Source organism: Echiichthys vipera, assembly GCF_963691815.1.
Source record: "Echiichthys vipera genome assembly, chromosome: 14".
Lineage (NCBI taxonomy): Eukaryota > Metazoa > Chordata > Actinopteri > Perciformes > Trachinidae > Echiichthys > Echiichthys vipera.
The window spans coordinates 25,749,216-25,777,021 of record NC_139839.1 but is presented as its reverse complement, the minus strand read 5'-3'; the positions used below and the strand labels follow the sequence as shown (position 1 = coordinate 25,777,021).

Genomic DNA, 27,806 nt, shown 5'->3' with positions numbered 1-27,806 from the left:
AGGCAGGAAGTGTCTCAGTCGTGCTTTTAAATCCCGCTCCTATCCAAGTCACATGACTCTCTAATTCACCTGCTCACCTGTTTCCACTTTTCCTCACCAGCCTGACTCCACCTGCTCCAGGGGCCATATTCTCAAAACATCTTAAGGCTAAGAGTAGGTGCTAACTTGCTGATTTAGGAGTAACTCTTAGGTATAAAGGGCGTTTCACTCCTAATTTTAGAATTTCTAACTTTTTAAGTGTAATTCACAAAGCATTTTAATAAAAACGTACGAGTGCTCTCGAGGAATCCTGAGTCACTAAGACTCAGTACGGTTTTATAGATTTAGGAGCTATTTTAAGCGCTAAAATGTTTTGTGAATTACACTTATCATAAAAAGTATGGAGTGCTAAAATTAGAAGTGAAATGCCCCTTATTATAAAAGGTACTCCTAAATCAGCAAGTTAGGACCTACTCTTAGCCTTAAGAGGTATTGTGAATACGGCCCCAGGTCTACTAACTCCAAGCTGTCCCTAAAAAGTGTGTTATACCAAACATCACACCAGCACAATCACCACCATCATATTTACATATGTATGCATGGATGTTGCTAAGTAGCTATCTCCCGGACAATGCCCATCCATTGTCCCTGCTAAATAAATCACAAGGTCAAAATAAATATGGATTATCCTCTTAAAAAGCATGTTGTATACATAATTTGTATTGATAGTGTATTACATTGTATCTATCACCATGTTTCAGTTACTATTCTCTCTTCTAGCTTGGTACAAGCAAACAGAAATAAAAGCATGTGTGTGTTCTTTACGTTAGGCACACAATTCATAAGAGTGAGAACAAGGAATACCATGGAGTATAAAACAGAGATGGTCAGAAAGTGAGCCTGGGCAGCGTTTGCACACCTGCTTTGTGACTATGACAACCAAAGTGGATATAGCAGCACATTAATATGTATGCCGAATCTGATCTGGGTAACTTAATGCATGAACAGCACAATTTGAAAAACGAATCAAGTTTGCCTACAGTTTGAACACAGCCTTAGTTTTGAGTTTTGTTCAGGTATAACAAAACCTTTTTTCTGTACTGTGAAACAAAGCCGACCTGTCATTTTTTACTCGTACAGCTTCAGGGGCAAACTGTTGGATCAATACACATGGGAATGAGCCAACAGGAAGAAACTAAATGGAGTCACATTTAATTGAAACCAAATGATTTCTGAAGCCTCCGATAATGACTGTATGAAGTGAAAGCACTTAAATTATCGGTACAATATAAGAAAATTTTGGATATGACAATATAAATATCAGATCAGATCAGTCATATGAACTGTATCTAATATAAAAGATAATGCTTATGATAAATAAACAGATATTTAAGTTGTAATCTGTAAGATTTGATATAATTGTTTCTAATGGTCCCATTGGCAGTAAAACGTAACTGCAGGCGAGCCTCTGGTACCTCATATCCAATGCTGGGTACCAAATTGCGCACTTCCACCCTCAAACTGGCTTTTTTGAGGGTGGAAGTGCATTCACACCGGAAGTCGGTAAAATGCAGTGTACTACATTTATCCAGTCGCACACTAAAAGACGGCAAACCATTGAGTGTGGATTGAGCCATTTTGTCTACGTAGCAGAAGAGGCGGGACTTAATTCAGCACACCTGGAAAATCTAGTCATGTCCACAAAGTGATCTGTGTTGCAGCAGCTCTGATCAACATTGACAGGCTGAAGGCTGTTTATCCTCCTCAAATCAACCTGAACCATTCAGGACATCTTTGTAATATCGGCTTCTGTTGAAGTAGAATCATATCTACTGTATGAAAGTATTAAAACGATAAGTAACATATACTGTATATGATATAACTGCAGATGAATAGTTTACTAACCAAACAGCTTGGTTAGCCAGCATGTTGACTTGATAATAGATCATTCAATAGCTAATCAATAGTCAAATCTTGAATTTGAAATCTGCTTACTTTTGTTTGGTGGAGGTTTTAGGAAGTGCACGCTGCTTGCCCCAATATACATTCTTTTGCTGGATTCACATTGCCCACATTTCTACAACAGATGTAATGAGTGTTAAGATAGTTTGGTGCATAATCAGAATGGACAAAGCAATAAAACTGGGGCTGAAATGAAAATGTCTGACTGGAGACACAAGAAGGTTCAGGATCTTCTTCCATCCTGCATGCTCTACCCAGGCGCTTTCGCTCACCTAAACCAAAGAGTATCTCAGGAAATGGGAACGCATCTGACACGGACTATCTTCTGTTGTGTGCTGCATGTGTAAAAGAGAAAGTCAGTACTCTCTCTGGACCTGATTCGCCTGACATTGTCTGGGGCTTATATGTGAAAAAAAGAATCATCAGGTGATAGTTGGATATACAAATATTTCCCTCTCTCCAGGGGTGGATAACTTTAATTCGGCAAAATTGAAAAGCTACAGTATATTCAACCCAAGCCTTGAATGTAAAAATATAGGTCTTCTACAATAGTGTGTGTAAAGTCTACACTCCGTGTCCTGTCTTTTACCTGGATCAGGTCTCGGGCAAGCAAGTCCGTCTCCCCAGCAGGAATGCTGTCGTCCAAGACCTCCCATCGTTCCCCCAGGCGAAACTCCATGACATAATGCTGGATAGGTGCTGTATGATTGGCAGGTGGGATCCAGGTGAGCAGGACTCCCTGCTGCGTGCGATTGGCTGTGAGGCACCGTGGTGGGGTAAGCAGCACCAATGGTTCAGGGGTACTTATAGGAAATACTGAAAAGGCACATAAGGGTTGATAATGTGTGAGTGACTCAGATATATATTCAGTGAGCAGTTCCACCAGCACGATAGCAGTGAATCAACCCTCTACACTTTGACACTTACATGTAACAGAACTAGACTGTGACTACATGTGATTTGGCTGTTATCCCTAATGCTTCTCACATGCAAACAATTCCCACGGTTCTTTTACTTTTTCATAAACATTTTATTTTGATAGCTCAAAGTCCATCCACAACTATTCTGGCTGATTATTCCTGTTTGATGTTATACAATCCACTCATCTTTCTGCTCAGATGAGATTTGCTCCTTAAGTATTGAAATGATGTATGAGTGACAAAGCCTTTTTCAATACTTTTACACTATGGAGGCAACTATAAGTATCAAAGTTCTGAACCCAGCCCTAACTCTAAAGTGTATTCCCATTTTCATACTCACTGAACCACGCGCACACGCACACGCACACACTTTAATAGATGTGTCATTGTATCTGACTTGCAAATGAATGGTGTCAAAAGGTTTTTAAAGGAGAGAAAGACAACCAGCAGTCCCTGGCTGGATGCTTTGTCTTCTTTATGTCTATTTCTTGCCTAACTTAGAAGGTGATGAAGCCTAAATAGTTATCCCAATTTTCAGCATGTCACTTATCTTTGAGTTATCATTTGTGACAGCTTCATTTATACTTAATAAATGTCCTGACTGCTGTAAGGAATGGTAGGCCAAGAATGTAAAATGATTCAACCAAAAAAGAGAGAGAAATATAAATTATTCTGGCTTTCTGGTCAGTATCATGCCTGTCAAAGCCATTTTATTATTGGATCCCCTTGTTCCAGTCCAGCAGCAGTGAGTATGCTCACCTAGTGTGTTCACAGTGACAACCTCGCTGAAAGGGCCTGTGCCAAGCTTGTTTTGGGCCAGGATGCTGAACTGGTATGTTGTCTCTGGCTCCAAGCCGGGCACCACCACAGAGTCGTGGCCTCCAGGCACGGGTATGGAAAGCCAGTCATGTGGACCTAAGTGCTCCCTCTTCAGCCTGTAGGAGTCAGGATGAGAGGTTAGCGGACAGACAGGAGAGATTTAAAAAAAGGATAATAGGGGTGCTTTCACTTTTTTGTATTAGATTGTGGTAAATGTCAACTTCATGTTGATGATATAAAAATGTTTAAGTCTTCAGAAAAAGTCGAATCAAAGTAAAATGTTAAGTCTTTTCTCTGCATCATCATCGCTCATTACAATGTAACATCATTCCTGCAACATTTTCCTTTTTGATCTAGCATTGCTTGATTGTAAAATTAAATATTTTTTCCATTATTATTCATTTACAACATGATCTTCACTGGATGATAATAAGGCCATGCTGCGCTCAGCTTTGCTGTTTGCCCATGCCATACATTCAGTGATCACTGCACGTGATCACCAGAGAAAGCAGAAGACTGTACACATGCAACAGCTGCACTCCTATTATAAACACCTGGTGTAATAGTTAAGCTCTTCCTTCATTGTTTATTTTAATGCCGGAGGAAATGTTTTTGTCACACAAAAAAAGGCAAAAAGCAGGAGTTATGTATTTATTCACTGCATTGTGATGTTGATTTCAAAGAATTTGACAACGGAGATGAGTCTTAACTAAGTGTGTCAATAACACACACACACTAACACACACTAACACACACTAACACACACTAACACACACACACACACACACACACACACACACACACACACACACACACACACACACACACACACACACACACACACACACACACACACACACACACACACACACACACACACACACACACACACACACACACACACTCTAACTGCAACTTGCCCATGTCCATGTGTGTGTATGTATATATATATATATATATATATATATATAGAGAGAGAGAGAGAGAGAGAGAGAGATAGAGAGAGAGAGAGAGAGAGATGATATATTTCTGTGTAGACCCCTAATCAATATACTGTAAGGGGAAGAGTTTTTTTTGCCCTTAGTCCAGAACTGAGTCCCTCAATATTAGGTATCTGCTGATACAGTCTTATCTGATGTTTATCCAGCTGCACACTGCATACTTAGCCTTAAGTTCAATTTAACGGCATCACTTTTTATTAAGAACATTTATCTCACAGATCTTTTGAATGTTATGCTGCAGTATTTCTATAGTAATATTGTTTGAGTTGCTTTGCATCTGGAAGGTTTTGGACACAAGTGGAAAGCTACTTATTATCCCATGCATGGAGTCTTAGTGTGTTTAAATGCACTTTCTAACCTACAGCAGGACTTGAGGGAGAAATGCCAGTGATGAAAATGCTTCTCTGCTCACTTCACCCACTTATGTTTGTATGAATATTATTAATTAAAGCGGTGTCTGCTTTTCTAGATTTGTGCTGCTTTGCGGTTATATCCGTGTTTTTATTAACCATGATTGGTTTCAATAACCAGCGGTGGGCTAATGATAGTTGATCCTGTGGATTGGTTCAGAAGATCCCAATATACCCTAAAACTATCAAATTAAAAGGTACTATCTACTTACAGCATGTTGATGTACAGCATATTAGGAAGCTTAAGTGAGAGAGGAGGACTAACAATACACAATAATGCATTTCTCTAGCAGGGTCCAGTTGATCGGCCCAACAGAGATATTATCTCATCACAGTGACAGGCCTGCTAAAACTTCACAGGGTCATTGGTGAAATACACTGATTACAACATAGAATGCACTTTTCCTACTAAAAGAAAGAATGCATTAACTGCTGAGTTCAAGAACCAAGCTGAACAAAAGCATTTTACACATAATAACGTGTATTGAATATTGATTTAATTCAAGTAAGAATTACTACATTAGTTGCTGCATCTTCAACTGAGTCACAGCTCTTGTAGAGGACGTTGTGACTATAAAAACAACCAGCATACGCCCACTGAAAATGCATGAGTTGCAGAAATGTAACTGCAGACCTTCACAGTAAATGAGCACTTACTGTAGTTAAATAGCTGACAGTCTCCTACTGTATAAACTGGTTCTGGTTTATTAATTACTGGTGCAGTGCCGTTTTTCGGGTGTGCCTGTTCATATCACGTGCCATTTGGCAACAGGCTGATTGCTAAGCTGCCAGTAATGCTGCTTGCAGCGATGTCGGGGTGTGCTCGTTCTGAGCAGGCCAATTGTTTTGCCCTGTTAGTGCTGCTTGCATCATTCTCAAGAATAGCTTGACCAATCTACTTTACACTCGACACCACAGTCCCTTGCTTCCTTAGCAATACACCTGCCAAGCAAGTCGATTGGACGAGTGGTTCTTGGGATATGCAAAGGACAGTCATACATACATACATACTGTACACACACACAAAGATTCCTTCCTTTATGGTTAGATGATTCTGCTACAGCCCCACCTGTTGGCCAAACGATACAAAATGTGCCATGGCCCCTCACACATCATATCTACACATATCCACCAAATGTGGTTGCAATAGCACAAAGTGCCTTGGACATGAGAGGTGTTTTCTGGGCTCCAGACTGCGACCAAATGGTGGCATTTTGCGACCAAAATTTGAGAGTATGTGACCGGATTTTACGTCTAGTCGTACATGCGTAACTAGATGTCTCGCCATATCAATATGTAAGAGGCTAAACAGTAACATAGTGACAGATAAGACAGGAACAATATGTAAGCAGTGTAAGAAGAAAGTGCCGTTAGCACCGCAATACAAACACGTAACACGTAACACGTGAGCACTGCAGCTAGTCAGTGTCAGGACCTAAAGTCTTTGCATGTGAAGAGCTGTAAACAGACGGCAGAGACCGTCTGTTCCCAAGCAGAGTGACAGTAAAAATGTACTAAACAAAAATTGTTTTCATGTCGGCTCTATGGGAAGAAATCAACAGTGTTTAACAGATTCATTGACTTTGTTTCTGCAAGTGAGGCATTAGTTGACACACAGACTAATCCGATCAGTCAGTGTAGATACAGTTCATATGTTTAAAACACAAATACAGACTGATCTGATCTGTCAGTGTAGATACAGTTCATATGTTTCAAACAAATATAAAGACTGATCTGATCAGTCAGTGTAGATACAGTTCATATGTTTCAAACAAATATAAAGACTGATCTGATCAGTCAGTGTAGATACAGTTCATATGTTTCAAACACATAAACAGACTGATCTGATCAGTCAGTGTAGTACGGTTCATATGTTTAAAACACATATACAGACTGATCTGATCAGTCATTGTAGATATGGTTCATTTGTTTAAAACACATATACAGACTGATCTGATCAGTCATTGTAGATATGGTTCATTTGTTTAAAACACATGTACAACGGGAGAAAATTTGGGTGTGAGTCGATCGACTTAATAAAATTTAAACATTTCTGTTCTGTGAGATGAGCGCTTCTTGTCTCGCTCTCTGTGGAGCAGTGCCATATATTGACAGTCGTGGGACGAGGCTCCTTTAGACGCCGAGGCCCCCCCTCAGTGGCCTGGGTTGGGGGGGTGGGGTCGTTAGGATACACCACGGCTAACACAAGTACTATGCAAAGACACCTGCACCACCACCACAGCTCTCTGCTAAAATCAACCCACTATAAAGAAAATATTGAAATTTTAAAATGGTGTTAAAATATCGTCGCATCTCGTGGACTCTATATTGTGTTTCTTCTCTTCACAACCCTTATCCTGAATGTATTGTATATTTTTTAATATTGTACTGTCATCACAGTGATGGGGCTGCTGGTTTACCTTCTATGTTGCACACTGAATTTGAAACAGCACATTGTAATTTCTGCATCTATTATTGAATTACCATGCGTGCCCCTAAAATTCCTGGTTGCGCCCCTAAAATTTTCAGTTGGGAGCCACTGTGCTACTAGTAAAAAAAAGTTAGTCTGGAGCACTGGTTTTGTTACATAAGCCCTGTCCATCGAATAGGGACAAAGTGAGTCAGCTATAGCAAAACTGTATGGATCATCAACATTTTTCTGGCTTGGTCCACAGATGTACAGATTTCAAAATAGCGGAAAACCAATCTGGATGTAAACAGGTGTGGCTTAAATGGATAGACCCGCAGAAACTAATAATTTTGTTTCCTAGTCTTGTGGTTTAAAAGTTATAGGCCAAAAGGTAAAGTTCTCTGTGATAGCGCCACCATCTGACCAAATTGCAATACATTGGACACTGCACGCCCTTAGGTCCACAGCAATACAATCGCCAAGTGTTAAGTTAATATAAAAGTTAATACTGAAAATCTTAAGTCATCAAATATGAAACGTTTCAACCCAGGCCTTTCCCCCAGTCAAGCAGCAGCAAAGAAGCAGCAGCAGCAGCAGCAGCAGCGGCAGCAGCAGCAGCAGCAGCAGCAGCAGCGGCAGCGGCAGCGGCAGCAGCAGCAGCAGCAGCAGCAGCAGTACAGAGATATTTGGGTCATGTTCAGTTTAGTTGCAACAGTTTGTATGCGGTCCTTCCAAGATTAGAGAGGAAAACTCACTCACACTGGATCTCCATGTTTTTCCATCTCTACGTTTTCACAACTGTTCTGAACACAACCCTGGAAAAAGACATTTTCAGAAATAACAGGGGACATATTGGAAGAAGAAAAAGCAGGAAGCAAAGCATGCTGGGATGACTCACACATGGCCATACCAGACTGAGAATGTCTGCTGGAAGCCTCCGTCATAGGCCGCCTCCCAAGACACATTGGCCCTGGTGGAGAATGGCACCACATGGATGCTGGTGGGGGCGTGGGGGCTTGTGCCTGCAGAGAGGGAAAGCCAAGAGAAAGGTGTTGTTAAAGGGGCAGTCAGTAATGTAGTACATTCATTTTACATGTCTAATACATTTACTGCCAGCTTGACCCAGTGATGTGTTTTTAAGCAGCCATCAACCCAATATATCTTCTAACTATAAAAATATTTTAGGCTGCATGAATAATGTAATCTTGAAAAATGGTGTGCTTTGGTAGTGGTTCACTGTCAAACATAAATAACGTGAGTTAAATTGCTCAGAATAATGTTTTCACCCAAAATTCTCATTTGGCATTTTACTCATTTCCAGTTCCATTGTTTGGTTCTGTGCTGGAGCCAAAGCAAAAGGAAACCAATCAGGAGCCAGTTCAATACAGTCATTGTATTGCTCTGATTTGACTGGCTCATATCCACATGGAAAGTACAATGGTCAGCAAGGACAACGATGAACAGCAGGGCAGACAGGGCCATTGACTGCATTTACCAGAGATAAAACTAACTGGAGCAAGCGGTTTGGCTGAGATGGAGTAAACACGGGTCGCAACTTTTGTTATTTCATGTTTCAGGACCCCGAAAGTCACTACAAATAGTAATATTTGTCTCGTTTGACGGATACACCACCGAAATATGTCGACGCTCACCTCTGGGCAGAGCACCGTACAGCCATCTCCGCCGAGTTCAAAGCCCTCTCTGCCGATATCAAACCTCCATCTCAATGCTCGAAGCAAAACTGAACCACGTCCACACCACAGTGTCTGACCACGCTCAGAAGATAGGCTCCTTGAGATAAAAGTGAATCTACAAGACGAGCGTCTGCTAAAGCGGGAGGCCTCCTGTGCCACGCTTACAGAAAGAAATGCTAAGTTTGCTGGATAAAGTCAGCAAACTGGAGTCCCGCAGCCGGCGGAATAATCTCTGTGAGTGGCGTACCAGAAGCAGTGGAGGGGCCACGGCCGACAGCCTTCTTCGCGGAGCTTTATGGAATCATCGCCGGAATGTGACCGGGCTCACCGCACGCTATCCGAGAAGCCGAAGCCAGGCCAGAGAGCACGGCCAGTCATTATCAGGCTACACAGATACCAAGTCAAGGAGAAAATCATACGTGAAGCCTGCGCCATGAGAGGGATACTGCAGTACAGAGGTTCCCACATTGCCGTCTACGAGGATTATGCACCGGAGGTGGTGGAACATTGCCAGAAATATTGAGAGGTGATGTCGGAGCTTTACAACTGGGGCTTCAAAACCGCGCTGCTCATCCCTGCCAGGTTTGTCATCACAATGTAGGATGGAGGGAGGAAGATACTCTCTTCGCTCACTGAGGAGAAAACCTTCATAACATCCACCCGCACGGAAGAGACCTGATGACTGCGGGAGGCTTTTGATTTCATCACAGACGAGCCACTGTCATGTTATCTGGATAACCGTGAGACGATGTGGTGCTAACTGTATAGCTGCAGCTGATATACCCTAGTCACAGTGACACTTGTTACCGCTGTAAGCAGTCCCCAGCCGACCACGCACACCTGTTCTGGATGTGCCCCAAATCCTCTGACCGCTCTTTTTTGGCTCCCTCCGTCTAAAAATCTGCCCATTACTACACAGCGTGTCGTGGCCTTGCACGCCAGATGTAAGATTTTCCTTAAATGGAAACATGTTTCTCCACCAGCTCACAATAGTTTGATACGTGAAATTTAACAATGTCTAAGGTTGGAGAAGATAAGGTTTTCACAGAGGGGATCTTTGAAAGCATTCCACAAAACCTGGGACCCACTGCTGGCTCTTATTAGTAATAGTCTTACTGTTACTCCTGATGATGCTGAGGATGCTTCCTAGTGCTTTCTCTTTTTTCCTTCTCTTTTTCTTGAATTATCTATCTATCTTATTTATTCTGCTATAAACTATTAATTTTACTCTTTTTGGTTTCATCGTACCCTATGTATCTACTTATGTTATATGTTGTTCATTATTTAGTTGCTTACTGTGACATGGGTTGTTAGGAGGGATAGTGGGATTTATGTTGGGGTTTTAGTTTTTGTTCCTGTTTCTTTACTTTAAGGCAGATGTATTGACACACTGTACAACTGTGGCACTTTTTCTTCTTCGACCATCTACAAATTCAATAAAATTTTTTGAAAAAAAACAAACTAACTGGAGCAAAATTCCTATCCTCCTGGAGAGTAGAGCCGGACCCCAATATTCGACTATTTGGATGTTTATTTGTTATGTAGATGTTTTTTTTTTCAATTTTGAGATTTGGATATTTGTAAAAAATTTTAAAAAATAAAGCCTTTAATTTAACCCAAAGCCATGTGTTGTAGCACAGTGAGACCAAGGTGAGAATATAGGTACTATGCTCATTTTCTGTGGATTAAATGGAGCTGAGGCCAGGAGCCAGGAGTCGATTATCTTAGCTATACATAAAGACTGGAAACGGGGATACAGCCAGCCTGGCTAACACCACCTCTAATGCTCACTAATTTAGTGAGTTTGGGGAGTTATCTGCTGTAACTATTCCTTGGCAACCAGCAACCAGGTGCAGTGACTTTCTAGAGTTTCTGCTGGTTGCCTGGTAACCTTACAGAGATGACAATACTCCAACAAATCACAGAGGGCAGAGGGAAATACACCACATAACACCCAACAACACCACAATGTGTCCTTTTTACCTCTCCCTGTGGTCTGAGTATAAAATAAAACACACAAAATACATCTAGTAGTGTTGTGGCCAGGGCTGATGTTTCCTAATGTGTCTTGTTTTTTTCCCCCTCCCTTGTGTTGCCAGTGCCCCTTGTCTGTCTCTGTTGTCATGTTTGTGTCTGCCATGGGCGTGGCTCTTCCACCCGGCTCAGCTGTTTCCACCTGCAATCAGCTCCTTACTCCAACCAGTCTGCACACCTGCCTCTCATCAACTCATCACCTGCAGTACTTATACCCCGGCTTTACAACTACTCGCCATCGGATTGTTGTTTCACCACAGTGGTATTTACGCTCAAGCCTCCTCGTGTTTTCGTTGCTGGCAGGTAGATATTCTTTCACTTTAGACAGAGACAGGCTACCTTGTTTCCCCTGAATGCATAAACCTAAAAGTGGTATCAACCTTCTCATCTAAATCTTAATCCAAAACGTCAAACTATTCATTAGAAAAAAGCATGTTAACTCAAGCATAAGGGTGATACACATGAGGCCACTTTAAATTGTAAAACCATAAAGGGTTTTGGCAAAGACCATAAAGCATCTTGCATCTTTAAAGCTCAGGTGTGCTTCAGTCAATAAGAGTGTTTACAGGTGTTGGGTAGTACTACTTCAAATGTTAAAAAAAAGTATAAAGCATTTTGTGGTTAGAGAGGGAGCTGTGGAAGAATCGATAACCACAGTTTGAGTTGCAGGTTTCATGTCCCAAGTCATAAGCTGCTACTAACATAAGGTGCCAAGAAGAATGAGTACAATAAAAAAAAAGTAGTGAATAACTTTGCTATGTGAGGCTACTGATCCTCCTCCCCACCTATGTTCTAACTGGGATTATTCACCAATGCACTGCCATCTTTCATGTTGTTGGCCACTAATGACATATTCAGGCCACAAGCGGTGATCCATCCAAAGTGATATTATTTTGCTTACCACTCAAAGCTTTCTTTCTGGAGTGGCTCTCTGAACCAAGGGGGATTCAGAAACAAGCCCAAGAGTCTAAAAAATTTAACTTTGGCCTTGTTATATTACTTCCTGCATAACCTAACCTCCTAATCCTCCTCAGAGTGTTCTTGAGTGGTTCCTTCAGATGTGGTAGGGTCAAGGAGGTTCAGGGGGACAGACTTGCCTCCACAATTCCCTCGCGAAGATAGTCAGCATGAGCCAAGAGTGACCCTCCTAAGGCAATTAACTTGTTAGCAAACAAACACGTGACCTCCCTCATCTTTCTGTGTCCCTATCCCAAACAGCAATTCAGTCCAATCCAGATGAGGGGTGGTGCCTTGGTAGAGCATCCAGGAAGCAGGACATTACACTGATTCCACAGCAGTATCATAGCCGGTTCATAATTTAGTCATAAAAAGCCAAGTCACTTGCCGTTCAGTAAATTTAGCTGATGGTGATTTCGGCAATGGACTATACTGACAGAAATGACCAAGTCTTGTCATCCGCCATCTTAATGAAAAGGGCCAATCCACACCAAGGACTACGGTATAACTTTAATGATATAATGATACGGGGCGGCTGTGCTAATTTAAAAGACGAGTGGGTCTATCTCCGGCTCCTCCGGTCCCCATGTGGAAGTGTCCTTGGGACAGACGTGCTGTGCATGGGTGTGTGAAAGTGGTTTGAATGATTAGATTAGATTATGGGCAGGTAGATTCTGCCATCAATATGAATATCTGTGTGAACGGCTGAATGTGACGTAGTGTAAAAGCACTGTATATAGCGCCTTTTCTAGTCATCCAACCACTAGGTTGGATGACTAGAAAAGGCGCTATATACAGTACGTACATTTACTTGTCCATAATTAAATGATAATGATGTGAGCGCCCACATTGAAGAACAATAAAAAGTTGTGTAAACAGTGTCCTCAAACATGTGCTGCCCCTCGACTTCTGCGTCAGTGTGTTTCATCAATGACATCAATTAAGCTTACATATAAGAAGCAGTCAGAAACGGCAGATACAATATTTATAAAGCACTTGATGTAGCTCTTATTTGTCAATAGTCTTATTATTACTGTTCTTTCAGCACCACAGAGGCAAGAAGAGAGACCGTGTTGATTTCAGTAAGCAACCTACACTTTATTAAATTTTATCTATTATTTGGAATTTGAATGCTGACGCCCTGGGAATTGAGATCAATTCTGTTTGGCTGTCAGTGTTTCTATCATTCATCAAACCATAAAATCAGTTTAGCGGGTAATGTCTAGAAAATTTCGGGATTGCATTACATGTGTAAAGGGGACTATACAGTGCAGTAGTTAACCTAACCCAGCATTAGCTCCATGGGTCATTTCATACTGTATTCATTTGTTGTCTTACACTTAAACATTCCTCAACAGAACACCATTCCCAGTTCTCTGCTGTGTAGAAGCTGGTCCTGGATGAAACTGATAGAAATTAGAGTGTAGGCTAACGTTAGAGGCTCTGGCTGACTCTGTATTAGCTTTAGTGAAGTTTGCACTCCAACAACTCCAGCCAAACTTGTTATCTGACTTAGCATTGTGTTCGCCAAACATATTGGCCGGTCCTAATCCCAAAAGCTTTTTCTCTTGTACTGTAAAAATGACAAAATAATGTTGAAGGAAAAAAAAAACAATTTCACATCTAAGTTACCTCCGTTGTCCAAGTATATAAGCTAAGTAGCCAAACAGGGTTATGTTGGATGGAAATAAGAGAGACAAGAACAATGCTGTTTCCTGAATTTCAATATCTTCTACGTGGATCATCAACTGGGAAGGATGGATGCAGACTTTTGGCTAGGCCATGGAGCTTTAGCCTCAGTCTTTTAGCATGATTTCTCTATGAAGCTTGTTTCTGAATATTTAAGACCTCTAACAGGATTCCTGTTTAAAAACAAGTAAGCTTGAAGCATTAAAAAGTAAGCCAGGGGCCAGTGTTTTCAGCCTATTAGTGAAGCTAACATTAGCTTCATTAGCTTTCTAGCTACAGCTGATAACATCTGCCAGAAACAGTTTTCATTTCAGCAGGTAAAATCGAAAGCTGTTGAATTGAGAAGTTGCTTTTGTCTCTCTTTCTCAAATCAAAATGTTTCATGTTTCAGAAGTGACTGAAAAGTGAATATGAATTGTTACCATTAAATCGGAGGTACAGGATACCACTACTTACTAAGGTTAGACTGAAGCAATCTTTTGTGCACCAGTCGAGCCTCGAACAGACAGTGAACAGACGACTGGACGACTGCAGAAATTCTGATCTTTCTATATGAGGTTTCTATATGTAAATGTGTGTTTGAGAATTTGTGTACATGTCGGGTACCTATGACTTGGACGTGCGTGCTGGCAGTGATGCTCGTGGCAACGTTGGTGGCAACACACTCCCACTCCCCGTGGTCCTCCTTGGTGAGTGACTTGAACTGTAAGCTGCCTCGCGGCAGAACATTGTGCTTGCTTTTACTGGGCTTCCCTACCTGCAGTCCATCCAGCCAAGGAAAGACAGTCAGTCAATGGAAGAGAGACAGAGAGAGGTACACAATAGGTTGGAACATGCAATTCAAAAATTCACACAAAAAATATGCAGGCCAACACCACAAACATCACACATATTGCTCTCAATATCTAACTTAAGTATCAAATTACACAGAATGTTGAATTTCACAAGTGGGAGACAATAGCTAATCACACAGGAGCTAATAAGCAATATTAAACATGATATTGCACACACTCATAATCAAGCAAACAATTGAGAGTCTAATATGTTCCCTTGATTGCATATTTCATAGACACCATTAAAATGTGATTAAAAATGCTAAAATGACAAACAGTAGTTTGAGTAATTAACATCAGAGAACCCACTATAAACACAAGTCACAGAAATGAAGACTTCACAGTTGAAAACACAAGAATCCAGCCCTGATACACAAAATCTAAATTATACACATAGGCAAGTTGTCATACCTTCCTCCATGTGATGTTGGGAAAGGGGTCTCCCTCTGCCTCACAGGGGATAACTAGTTCTCTCCCAGCCTCCTGCCTGTACTCCCCTCCAGGAACCACTGAGAATTTTGGAGGGTCCTGCCCAGGGTCAAGCAGACAAAATGTGCAATAAAAAACTGATGAGTTGAGTAGGTGAACTTGCAGTGCCTCCTGGATGCATCAGAAGTGTATGGGACCATTTAAATGCAAATTGACTATGCGCGTACCTTTAGCACCAGGGGAGCGGGAGGGGACCACCCCATGGAACCCAGGGCATTGTAAGGCATGCAGGTATAGGTGCCGAGAGAGTCCTCCGTCACCTCTGCCACACGGATGCTCCCATCTTCCTTTTGGCTCCAACCAGGGTACTGTGGATGGAGACGTCATGGACAGTGAGTAAGGAGCCATAATATACTATACCAATGACTAAGGTTCCTATCCTATCAATAACTCAGGTTAAGGGTTCAGTAGGTAACTTTTATAGAAAAATAACTGCTTGTCATATATGCTCAAACTGTCTTATTGTATCCTGACAGCACTACATGAGACAGATAATCTGTAAAGAAGTTTTGTTCCTCTTCCTCCACCGAGTGCTCCTACACAGTCTTGCAGAAACAATCAATCAGAGCTGAGGGAACTCTGACGCAGTGTCAGTGACTGCTCATGAATTCTGATCAAACTGTGAATCAAGATTCTGTTCTGTATTACCTCAATTTCTCAAATAGAGTGTTTTCAGAAACAGTGTAACCCTTTAGCTGTAACATTAGAATGATTGCTCTGGCAAGTTGGTTGTGTTCCCAGTCGTGCTGAAATGTAAAGGTGGCTGATGGTATGCCACTAGTGGTACAGGTTAAATAGCTTTGCTGTCATTTCAAAAGAATCACACATATACCAACAATAGAACAGTCAAGAGATTTGCTTGCATTCCTTTTTTTTTCTCAGTTGGCTCTAAAGTTCTGTTATCATTAGTCAGAGTGGCTACGGTGGCTGGGCTAACAATAGTTGTGTTAGCTAAAGCTAGGTCTAGCTGTTTGCCACTAACAGTAGCTATGCAAGCAGCACAAAGGGATTGGTACTGTATATGCCGCTGTACCTTGTGTCTCTCACTCAAATAAGAGACAGAGGAGCACAATGAAAACGAAAGGATGATGTGAAATATTGGAAATACATGAAGCTTCAACTGAAGAGAAGACACACTCGTTTCCAGTCTGAAGTGGGGTAAAGTGAGTAGAACCAAAGCTGCAGGCTGCACCAGCTTACCTTATCTATCCGGAGAGGGAGGCCATCTTTCTTCCACTTAACCACAGTTACAGGCGGGTTGGCCTCTACAGGACAGCGGATGAAGCCGGGCAGCCCGATTGCCACATAGATGACGGATGGCATGTTTACCACACGGGCAGGATCTAAGGAAAAACACAAGAAAAAGATCTCCTCGTTTTAGAAAGTGCCTGATGTTGTAAAGGCTGTTTGGAGAAGATTACAAAATCAGTTTACGGGGAGTGGGCTCATCATTAAATGATAAATGGGTTCATGTGGAGTACAGCTGGTCTCAGAGCAACATTTCTTGGTGTATATTGTTCAACGCTGAACACACATGAATAGTTTTATTTCTGAGCTGAAGCATTGGTACATGATGACATACACACACAGTCAATCAAACAATACTCTAACAAGGATCAGTTATAATTACACCTGCTCTCAGGCGTAATTCAACTTTAAAAATAATGTCAGAAATAAAAAAGAATAAAGCACATTTTTAATTCAACTTTGATTTTTTTTGGTGGTATTTACGGCAGATTGTTATTGAATGGATTATTGGGATGACAAAAAAGTTCACTAAAATTATTCAAGAGTCATAATCTGTGCAGTATTATTATTGTATACACACACACACACACATATATATTTATATGAACACAATTTAACAAATAAAATGACAAGGTGTAAATAATACTGAAGAAAATGCCTACTATATACTACTATAGCACTCCATCTACTTAAGGTTATGTTCACAATTCGAACTCATATCCTGAAAATTCTTAATGTAGAACACATGGGCCAAAAGGGTTTCATAAAAATGAAATATTGTCATCCAATACAAATGATTCCAATCACAGATTATGTGTTTCCTCAGGCAAGCTGTTTACTATTTAATACTATTTATTACTGTATCAATGACACACACATTTACATAACAATAAACACGGGACAGGTCTGCTCTGTGTCCCCAGAGTCAGGACTAAACATGGGACAGGTCTGCTCTGTGTCCCCAGAGTCAGGACTAAACATGGGACAGGTCTGCTCTGTGTCCCCAGAGTCAGGACTAAACATGGGACAGGTCTGCTCTGTGTACCCAGAGTCAGGACTAAACACAGGACAGGTCTGCTCCGTGTCCGCAGAGTCAGGACTAAACACAGGACAGGTCTGCTCTGTGTCCCTAGAGTCAGGACTAAACACGGGACAGGTCTGCTCTGTGTCCCCAGAGTCAGGACTAAACATGGGACATGTCTGCTCTGTGTCCCCAGAGTCAGGACTAAACATGGGACAGGTCTGCTCTGTGTCCCCAGAGTCGGGACTAAACATGGGACATGTCTGCTCCGTGTCCCCAGAGTCAGGGCTAAACATGGGACAGGTCTGCTCTGTGTCCCCAGAGTCAGGGCTAAACATGGGACAGGTCTGCTCTGTGTCCCCAGAGTCAGGACTAAACATGGGACAGGTCTGCTCTGTGTCCCCAGAGTCAGGACTAAACATGGGACAGGTCTGCTCTGTGTCCCCAGAGTCAGGACTAAACATGGGACAGGTCTGCTCTGTGTACCCAGAGTCAGGACTAAACACAGGACAGGTCTGCTCTGTGTCCCTAGAGTCAGGACTAAACATGGGACATGTCTGCTCTGTGTCCCCAGAGTCAGGACTAAACATGGGACAGGTCTGCTCTGTGTCCCCAGAGTCAGGACTTAACATGGGACAGGTCTGCTCCGTGTCCCCAAAGTCAGGGCTAAACATGGGACAGGTCTGCTCTGTGTCCCCAGAGTCAGGACTAAACATGGGACAGGACTGCTCTGTGTCCCCAGAGTCAGGACTAAACATGGGACAGGTCTGCTCTGTGTCCCCAGAGTCAGGACTAAACATGGGACAGGTCTGCTCTGTGTCCCCAGAGTCAGGACTAAACATGGGACATGTCTGCTCTGTGTCCCCAGAGTCAGGAATAAACATGGGACAGGTCTGCTCTGTGTCCCCAGAGTCAGGACTAAACATGGGACGGGTCTGCTCCGTGTCCACAGAGTCAGGACTAAACACGGGACAGGTCTGCTCTGTGTCCCCAGAGTCAGGACTAAACATGGGACATGTCTGCTCTGTGTCCCCAGAGTCAGGACTAAACATGGGACAGGTCTGCTCTGTGTCCCCAGAGTCAGGACTAAACATGGGACAGGTCTGCTCCGTGTCCCCAGAGTCAGGGCTAAACATGGGACAGGTCTGCTCTGTGTCCCCAGAGTCAGGGCTAAACATGGGACAGGTCTGCTCTGTGTCCCCAGAGTCAGGACTAAACATGGGACAGGTCTGCTCTGTGTCCCCAGAGTCAGCACTAAACATGGGACAGGTCTGCTCTGTGTCCCCAGAGTCAGCACTAAACATGGGACAGGTCTGCTCTGTGTCCCCAGAGTCAGGACTAAACATGGGACAGGTCTGCTCTGTGTACCCAGAGTCAGGACTAAACACAGGACAGGTCTGCTCCGTGTCCGCAGAGTCAGGACTAAACACGGGACAGGTCTGCTCTGTGTCCCCAGAGTCAGGACTAAACATGGGACATGTCTGCTCTGTGTCCCCAGAGTCAGGACTAAACATGGGACAGGCCTGCTCTGTGTCCCCAGAGTCAGGACTAAACACGGGACAGGTCTGCTCTGTGTCCCCAGAGTCAGGACTAAACACGGGACAGGTCTGCTCTGTGTCCCCAGAGTCAGGAATAAACATGGGACAGGTCTGCTCTGTGTCCCCAGAGTCAGGACTAAACATGTGACAGGTCTGCTCTGTGTCCCCAGAGTCAGAACTTAACATGAAGAGGCAGCGTTCTTTTTTTTGCACCACACTTCTGAAACAAACTTCCAATCCCAAATGTCATTTTATATGAGTTTCTTTACAATGATTTTGATGTTTTATGTAAAGCACTTTGAATTACCTTGTTGTTGAAAGGTGCTATATAAATACGCTTGCCTATACCTACAAAGTAGTATTGCAGTAAATCTTATCAATATTGTGTCCAAACCTTTGCCTCCATAAGGGTCATATGTTTCTTACTGTATATCCTGTTGAAAAATGGCATTTTTAGACCAAATTAAATTGAGAGAGTTTCTAAAAGCACATAACATCACGCCACACCTGACCTGCCTCACCTCAATAAATCTAATCAGATCAGCTCTTAAATGTTTGATTTATATTACTATACCTTGTCCACATATTCTTTTTACTCTGTGCCCTCTACATTGGAAGTCTTAAATAATTATGATTTGATAGGGAGGAGTTATAGCCTACCCTCAAGGCAATGACAGGCATACAAGAAAAACCAGTCCATTTGGTGGAGGAAAGGGGATAAGAGGAGGGAAAGAAGGGGAAAAAAGAGGAGAAGCTGAAACTTCTCCTTCCTAAACCCTGAATTCTGAAGAGGAGAGAACAGCGTGGTTTCTAAATGAGGTCAAGGAGAAGAGCTTCAAAGTAGACACTGGGAGATAAAGAGGAGAAATGGTGTGAGTGAGAGGAGGGGTGAGGAAAAGGAGTGAGCGCTATCAGCAGAGCGATAAAGGAAGGACCAGCGAGGCAGAGCACGAGCGTGGGAAAGAGGACAGGTGAGAGAGAGAGAGATGTGTCTAGATGACGTAAGGTAGAGAGGAGCTGGTGGAGGAGGGGGGCAGATGAGGGGGTGTGTCTGAACACGATAAAGCAGGCGTTCATCTACCATTACAAAGGAGAGGAGATGAGGGGGTGAGCAAGTGAACGAGTGAGCGAATGACTGTGTGACATGATGAGATAGAGGAATTCGAGAGGTCGTTTGACCGTGCTGTTGCCAGAACAACTTTGCGCTACAGCTGCTGTCCTCCGAAGTCCTAACCGCCAGCCCGCCAGCGCTCTGCCACAAAGAGCCCAGACGGGCACGGCCACCAGCACCACAGACAAGGATATCAGCCAAGTTTCTAAATATAGCCCTCAGACAGTGCTATCGCTCACGACACGCTGGTTCCCACTGCAAGATGCTTTAGGGAAATTATTCACTGGCAAGCGTTTCAGGGAGAAAGACAGAGAGAGGACAGAGAGAAAAGGAGACTGTGGGAGAGATATTTAAACAGAGTGAGGCAGATGAGAGAAAAAGGGCATTGAACAAATGCTGAGGATTTAGAGAAAGGGATAAAGAGAGGAAGAGGGAACAAAAGTAAAATATGAGAATAAGAGGAAAGAATAGGACAGAGGGATAGAGAGAGCACTCTGCAGTCTGACAGAGAGAAGTCCCCGGTTTTACAGCAATGATGTAATCTCACATTTCACTTCTCCCTCCCTCCCGTTCTCCCTCTCACGACTGGTGTTGCCTGCTTCTGTTCGTCACACACACTCATACCACAATCTAATCTACAGCCATCAAAGGAGGCAGGAGAGCGGAGGAATGCAAAATGTCTGTTGCCTTGACTACTGCCAGTGGCCGGTCACCGGTCCATGAGGCTAAAACCTCAGAGCTCGCCCTGCCTCATCCCGTCTGCTTCGAATAAGAGCCAGATGCTTTTCCAAAGTGACAAATTCACAAGGCATCATGACTCTAGAGCTGAAGTGACTGATGGACTAAGTGGGTGTTTTATGGGAGGACAAAATAAGGAGGCGGCAACCCATGATGAAGACGGAGGGAGGGCGAGATAGAGATACGTTGGTGTGCATATGAATATATATACATAAATGAGTACAAATGAGAAATGGAGCCAGAAAGAGAGAGGGGGAGGCAGGGCAGAAAAAGGAGCAGGAGAGAGAGGCAGAAAAGCAAACATTTTAAAAAAAAAGAAGAAAAGTGCATTTAAAAAAGCAAAGGGGTGTTTGGATGGATTGATTAGCTGAGAGGTGGAACAGAGTATGCCTGGAACCCATTCCATAGTGTGGAGGATGCACAGAATAAGATGGCTTCTGGACATGCAGCTCTACAGCAGTGTCAGATTTGACACTGCTGTTACTGACCAAAAACTTCCTATTATGGAAAAGCCTTTGGTAAAACTGGGGTCCTTTCTCAACAATGTATATGGATGAGGATTATTTATCCAACATCTTTTATGAGCTACTACTCTATTAAAGGTATAATTTGTCAAGATGATCATTTTTGTTGTAGAACAGCCAATTTGACATACATACAGAGATGGCCAGGTGGAGGTCGGAGGTGGTGCGGTCTGAACAACTCAACGCCTCAGTAGCACTTGCATTCCGCTCACGTGTCACTTGTGACATTGATTCCCAGTAATAGATGACATTATGTGTTTTAAAGGAGGTAAGATTAGCTATTAGTAGAAAGTATCTATGAAACAAAATACGTTTTGACATTCTTGTTTGGTAAATAAGACAACTGAAATACAGTATCTTGACCTGGTGATTAAATGCAATCAGGCAGGAAGTGTCCATACAACTATTTCTACTAACACGTACATAACCCTTTTGCTGAACATCGTAATTATCCTAAACAAAGTGAACAAAGTTGTATGTTCATTACATCATGATTTACATTGTAGCTACTCTGTAGCTAAACTTGCAGGCATTTGTGTGTAATGATAAAACTAACAAGAACATAATGTCACATCATTAATTAGCTGATTCTAAATCAAAAGTATGAACTTGATGTTCTTGATTGATGATTGAAAGTGGAAGGAGTACGGAGCGGCTGCTGGTAAGTGTGTGTATCAAAGCTGCAGTGGAAACAATCTTTTTTTATTAATGTACTTTCTTAATGTACTTTTTATTATTTTATTAATGTACTTTTTTATTAATGTGCTTTTTATTATTTTATTAATGTACTTTTAAATTAATTCAGTCAATGTACTAAATCAGCTTCTTATTTATTTTTAATTTAATGAAGTCGATGCACTAAATCTGCTTTATATTTATTTATTTTTAAATTAATTTAGTCGAAGTACTAAATCTACTTTTTATTTTAAATTAATTTAGTCAATGTACTAGATCTGCTTTTTGTTTATTTATTGTTAAATTAGTTTGGTCAATGTACTAAATCTGCTTTTGTTCAATTCAATTCAATTTTATTTATAGTGCCAAATCATAACCAAAGTTATCTCAGGACACTTTACAGAGTTGGTAAAGACCACACTCTATGACTTATTTATGATAAACATAGACCCAACAATTCCCCTGTAGAGTACCGTGGCGTTGAAAACCTTCCCTATAACAGACAGGAACGTCAGACAGACCCATCTGTCTGCACCGGTTGGGGAGGAAGAAAAGGAGAGAGAAGGGGAGAAAAGACGGATAGATGGACAGGGAGAGACAAAGACCGACACAAAGACAGAGACAGACACACTTCCAGTAACTATAATAATATCTATAGTAATGTGAATATGACTTATATGTTATGGCAGTTAATACAGCAGAATAGTGGAAACAAGCACAGCTAAGGTTATAGATTATAATAGTAGCAGGAAGCGTCATGCAGGACCATGGCAGCAGAGACCTGAGAGACGACAAAGCACAAACAACTCCGGGGAAGAAGTATTTTTAAATTAATTTAGTCAATGTAATAAATCAGATTTTTATTTATTTTTAAATGAATTTGGTCAATGTACTAAATCTATTTTTTATTTGTTTATTTTTAAATTAACTTAGTCAATGTACTAAATTAGTACATTCATAGAACAAAACCAATAATAAGGTTGCCGTAGTGACGGATAAACAGGAAGAGACTGAGTAACATCAGCTGTCCTCCTGGATGCCTCTATGTTTAGTTTTTCATGATGGTGTCAAACATAACGTTACCTATCTGATCAGTCTTTATAGTTTTGTTTGAGTAAATGTGTCAGTCACGTTCTGTTTGTTGCTTGTTGTTACGGTAACAGGCAGAGAGAGAGTAACCGCTTAACCTTAACATCCACTGGTTCTACTCAAGCACTCAGAGCTCTCCTTCTTTCAGACACTTTCTGGCTAATTCCATAGTGTTAAACGTTACACGCTGTTAGCCACTTTAGCTTAGCAGTTAGCTTCTCGGCTGGTGATGGCTTCCCCCGCTCTCTCTCCTGCTCTCTCTTGCTCGGAGTGTCTTATGTTTAGCTACTCCTCTGCCTCCTTTAGTGATAATGGTAAATGCAATAAATGTAGTGTATTTGTAGCGCTGGAGGCGAGGCTCAGTGAGTTAGAGGCACAGCTCAGCACCATGGAAGCTCAGTCTTGTGCTACGGTAGCTAGCCGGCCACCTATAACTTTAGCCGGTGCAAAGCCACATAGTGTAGCGTTAGCTTCTGCTAACCCTCCCCCGGCAATCCCTGAACAGCCAGGGTGCTCCTGGGTGACAGTCAAAGGAAAGCATAGCTCTAAATCGAAGCCCATGGTTAACCATCCACCCGTTCATGTTTTAAACAAGTTTTCTCCACTCAGTGACACACCTGCAGGAAATAACACCGTTATTGGCAGCTACATTCTGAGAAACATGAACTTAGCGACACCAGGGACCATAGTAAAATGCCTCCCAGGGGCCAGAGCGGGCGACATTGAGTCCTATTTGAAATTGCTGGCTAAGGATAAACGTAAATATGATAAGATCGTTATTCACGTCGGCGGTAATGACACCCGATTACGTCAATCGGAGGTCACGAAAATTAATGTGGAGTCGGAGTGTGCATATGCAAAAACTATGTCGGACTCTGACTGCTACGTAGCTGTAATTAAACCTCTTCTTAAAAAGCCCAGTCTTGATCCTGAGGTATTAGCCAACTAAAGACCTATATCTAACCTTCCTTTTCTCTCTAAGATCCTCGAGAAAATAGTCGCCAATTGTGTGACTTTTACATAATAATGAGTTATTTGAGGACTTCCAGTCAGGATTTAGAATGAATCATAGCACTGGTGAAAATTACTAACGACCTTCTTATAGCTTCAGACAAAGGACTTGTCTCTGTACTTGTTTTACTAGATCTTAGTGCTGCCTTCGACACTATTGACCATCGCATCCTGCTACAGAGACTGGAGCATCTAGTTGGCATTAAAGGAACTGCACTGAGCTGGTTTAAGTCCTATTTATCAGATCGATCTCAGTTTGTACATGTTAATGACAAATCCTCCATTCACAGTTAGTCACAGAGTCCCACAGGGTTCTGTCCTTGGACCAATTCTATTCACCTTATATATGCTTCCCTCCATAAACTTTCATTGTTATGCTGATGATACACAATTATATTTGTCGATCAAACCAGAAGAAACCCATCAGTTAGATAAACTTCAAATGTGCATTAAGGAAATAAAAAGCTGGAATACCTGCAATTTTCTGATGTTAAACTCAGATAAAACTGAAGTCATTGTACTTGGCCGCAAAGGCCTCCGAAACTCAATAGCTAAAGACGTTGTTTCTCTGGATGATGTTGTGTTGTCCTCCAGCACCACACTTAGGAATCTGGGTGTTATTTTTGATCAGGATATGTTCTTCGATTCTCACATAAAACTTCCGACAAGGAATAAATATTTTCACCTGCGTAATATTGCGAAACTTAGGAACATTGTGTCTCAGAAAGATACAGAAAAACTAGTCCATGCATTTTTTACTTCCAGGCTGGACTACTGCAGCTCCTTATGATCAGGCTGCTCCAATAAGTCTTTTAAGAGTCTCCAGTTGATCCAAAATACTGCAGCTCGTGTACTAACTAAAACAAATCAAAGAGAACATATTTCTCCCGTATTAGCTTCTTTGCACTGGCTACCTGTAAAATCTAGAATAGAATTTAAAATCCTTCTTCTTACCTACAAAGCTCTTACTGATCAGGCTACATTGTATCTTAAAGAGCTCATAGTACCGTATTACCCGACTGGATCGCTGCGCTCTGAGAATGCAGGGCTACTCGTCGTTCCTAGAGTCTCCAAAAGTAGAATGGGAGGCAGAGCCTTCAGCTACCAAGCTCCTCTCCTCTGTAAACTTAAAATTTTTCTTTTTGATAGAGCTTACAGCTAAGGCTTACGAGCCCTTAGCAATGTTGTTATTTTTAAGCTGATTTTATTCTGCTTAATTATGCTGCTATGGGCCTAGTCTGCCGGGGGATAATAATTTTCCAGATACTCTGAGCTTCTCTCCTCTCTGTCTGTATCATTCATATCTCATCAATGCATGTTACTAATTCAACTTCTTCCCCGGATTTGTTTGTGCTTTGTCGTCTCGCATGTCTCTGCTGATCATGGTGGTGCCTGCTGCCGTGGTCCTGCATGACGCTTCCTGCTACTATTATAATCTATAACCTTAGCTGTGCTTGTTTCTACTATTCTGCTGTATTAACTGCCATAACATATAAGTCATATTCACATTACTATAGATATCATTATAGTTACTGGAAGTGTGTCTGTCTCTGTCTTTGTGTCTGTCTTTGTCTTTCTTTGTCCATCTGTCCGTCTTTGTCTTTCTCTGTCCATCTGTCGGTCTTTTCTCTCTTTCTCTCTCTCCTTTTTTTCCTCCCCAACCGATGCAGACAAATGTCCGTCCTCCACAGAGCTGGATCTGTCTGAAGTTCCTGCCTGTTATAGGGAATGTTTTTGTTGCCACCGTACTCTACGGGGGAATTGTTGGGTCTATGTTTATCATAAATAAGTCATAGAGTGTGGTCTTTACCTAGTTTGTAAAGTGTCCTGAGGTAACCTTTGTTATGATTTGGCACTATAAATAAAATTGAATTGAATTGAATTCCAGGAATATTTATGTTTCCTATTTAACTGTGTACCTGTGCAATTGTGTATTCATGACTATTGGTTTTAGCATCTTATTTAAGTCACTGCCTGTGTACTGGGTGTGTATGAGCCTAATGAAGCCCTATGTGAAATACACTGCTCAATAAAGATCCTCATTAAGTTCTATTGTGCGGTCATTGTTCTACAGTTGTGTGGTTTATTCACTTAAAATGATGTAAGTTATTCAGTAAATTAATACAGTATCTTCTTAACCAATGGGATCTTATATGAACAAAATAACTTCTAACAAATTTTAAAAAATGAAAGAGATTAACAGACTTTTAGTGTTAACCTCAACTCTTTAAATAATATGTGTTTGATTTTGGGTTCTTAAGTTATTAATATTTCCTATCTATGATTTGAGTTTTCAGGGGCTTTCCATGTTCTTGCTCTAGTGTCTCTTTCTCTACATCCTCTGCCATGTTCCTTTGAACATCTAACATGACCAGTGCTTGGATTTAGGTTGTTCAGCACATTCAGAAAAATAAATCAAAAAAGCAGGACACTCACATTGCACTGTCAGGTAGGCAGAGGCAGTCGGTGGTTGGCCGAGGCTGTTGCTAGGAGCACAGGTGTATATCCCAGCATCCTCCGGCTTGACTTGGGCAATGATGAGGGAACCGTCAATGAGAATACTGACTCTGCGCTTTAGGTCACTGTGGAAATGAAGACAATGGAAGGGGTCAATGTTGGGATCCAAGTGTGTTTTTAGGACATCATGTCACCTGAAGGAACTTAGTGTGCAGAAATACGACCAGAAGTGTGGCAAACATCAAAGCTGTATTTCAAAGTGAGAGTCATATGTACCACATGTATCACACTGTGTAACAACTATCTTCAACACTGAAGCTTTGGTCTTGTGTAACACGTCTTTCTTAGTACTGAACACTATTTCAGCACATCTGGTCACCATGCTGAACCGCATTTACTTGAGAATATTGATGGATAGATGCACATGTATACTGTCACTCATGTATGATGCAAGGCTTCTGTGAAGATGACGACAGTATATTCTTGCTTTTGTGCTCATATCCCAGGGGATGTGTAGCTCGCACTTTCACATAAATTATATTCCAGACAGAGCTTTTTTCATGATTCGCAGGAGAATGGTTGGCTGCAGAGGAACTGTAAGTGTACAGGCTACAAACATACTGAAGCAGACAATTAGGTCTATGTATTAGTCACTGCTTTAAGGCCCACCTCAGTCGAACATACCAGCGTGAGTGAGGTCAATGGATTTATTGATACCAATACCAATGATAACTACGGCAGATGCAGAGTTTTCAGACTTTTAAAATCTCTATAACCGAGCTTGTAGGCTTTGTGGGATCACAGAGATCCTGGTTCACGCTTGAATGGAACTAGCTTCCATTCAATTGGAGACTCTTAACTTGAGCAGCCTGTTAATAGTCTTAATATAATATATAATATATATAATATAATGATATAATATAATAATATCTTTAGACACGATGTTCCTGATGTTGCGCAGGTGAAAAAAGGCAGTCCTTGTCGTTAGTTCTATGTATAGTTATATGAGTCAAACTACATATCCTGACGTCTATATGATGTACCTGGACTGTCAAAATGTCAAAATGATTTGTGATAGGAGCTGATGTTGTCTGTGTGGACAAAATCAGTTCACTGATCACACATCAGGAAAGGTGATGTCCGCGCCACACACACAAACAGACACACACATAAACCGCGGGGCAGTGAATAGCTTAT

At 41.8% G+C, this 27,806-nt stretch overlaps 1 protein-coding gene across 1 annotated transcript in view; it reads right to left on the bottom strand.

Moving 5' to 3' along the window:
• The window catches only part of igsf9bb (immunoglobulin superfamily, member 9Bb), a gene marked incomplete at both ends in the record, with an annotated part of 174,790 nt that overhangs the window by 35,439 nt on the left and 111,545 nt on the right, over positions 1-27,806 (bottom strand). The window contains 8 exons of the mRNA XM_083926342.1: positions 2,531-2,757; positions 3,621-3,796; positions 8,412-8,523; positions 14,482-14,632; positions 15,120-15,236; positions 15,365-15,505; positions 16,398-16,540; positions 26,589-26,734. Of these exons, the coding sequence (XP_083782468.1) occupies positions 2,531-2,757; positions 3,621-3,796; positions 8,412-8,523; positions 14,482-14,632; positions 15,120-15,236; positions 15,365-15,505; positions 16,398-16,540; positions 26,589-26,734 (1,213 nt within the window). The remainder of the gene's footprint in view (positions 1-2,530; positions 2,758-3,620; positions 3,797-8,411; positions 8,524-14,481; positions 14,633-15,119; positions 15,237-15,364; positions 15,506-16,397; positions 16,541-26,588; positions 26,735-27,806) is intronic.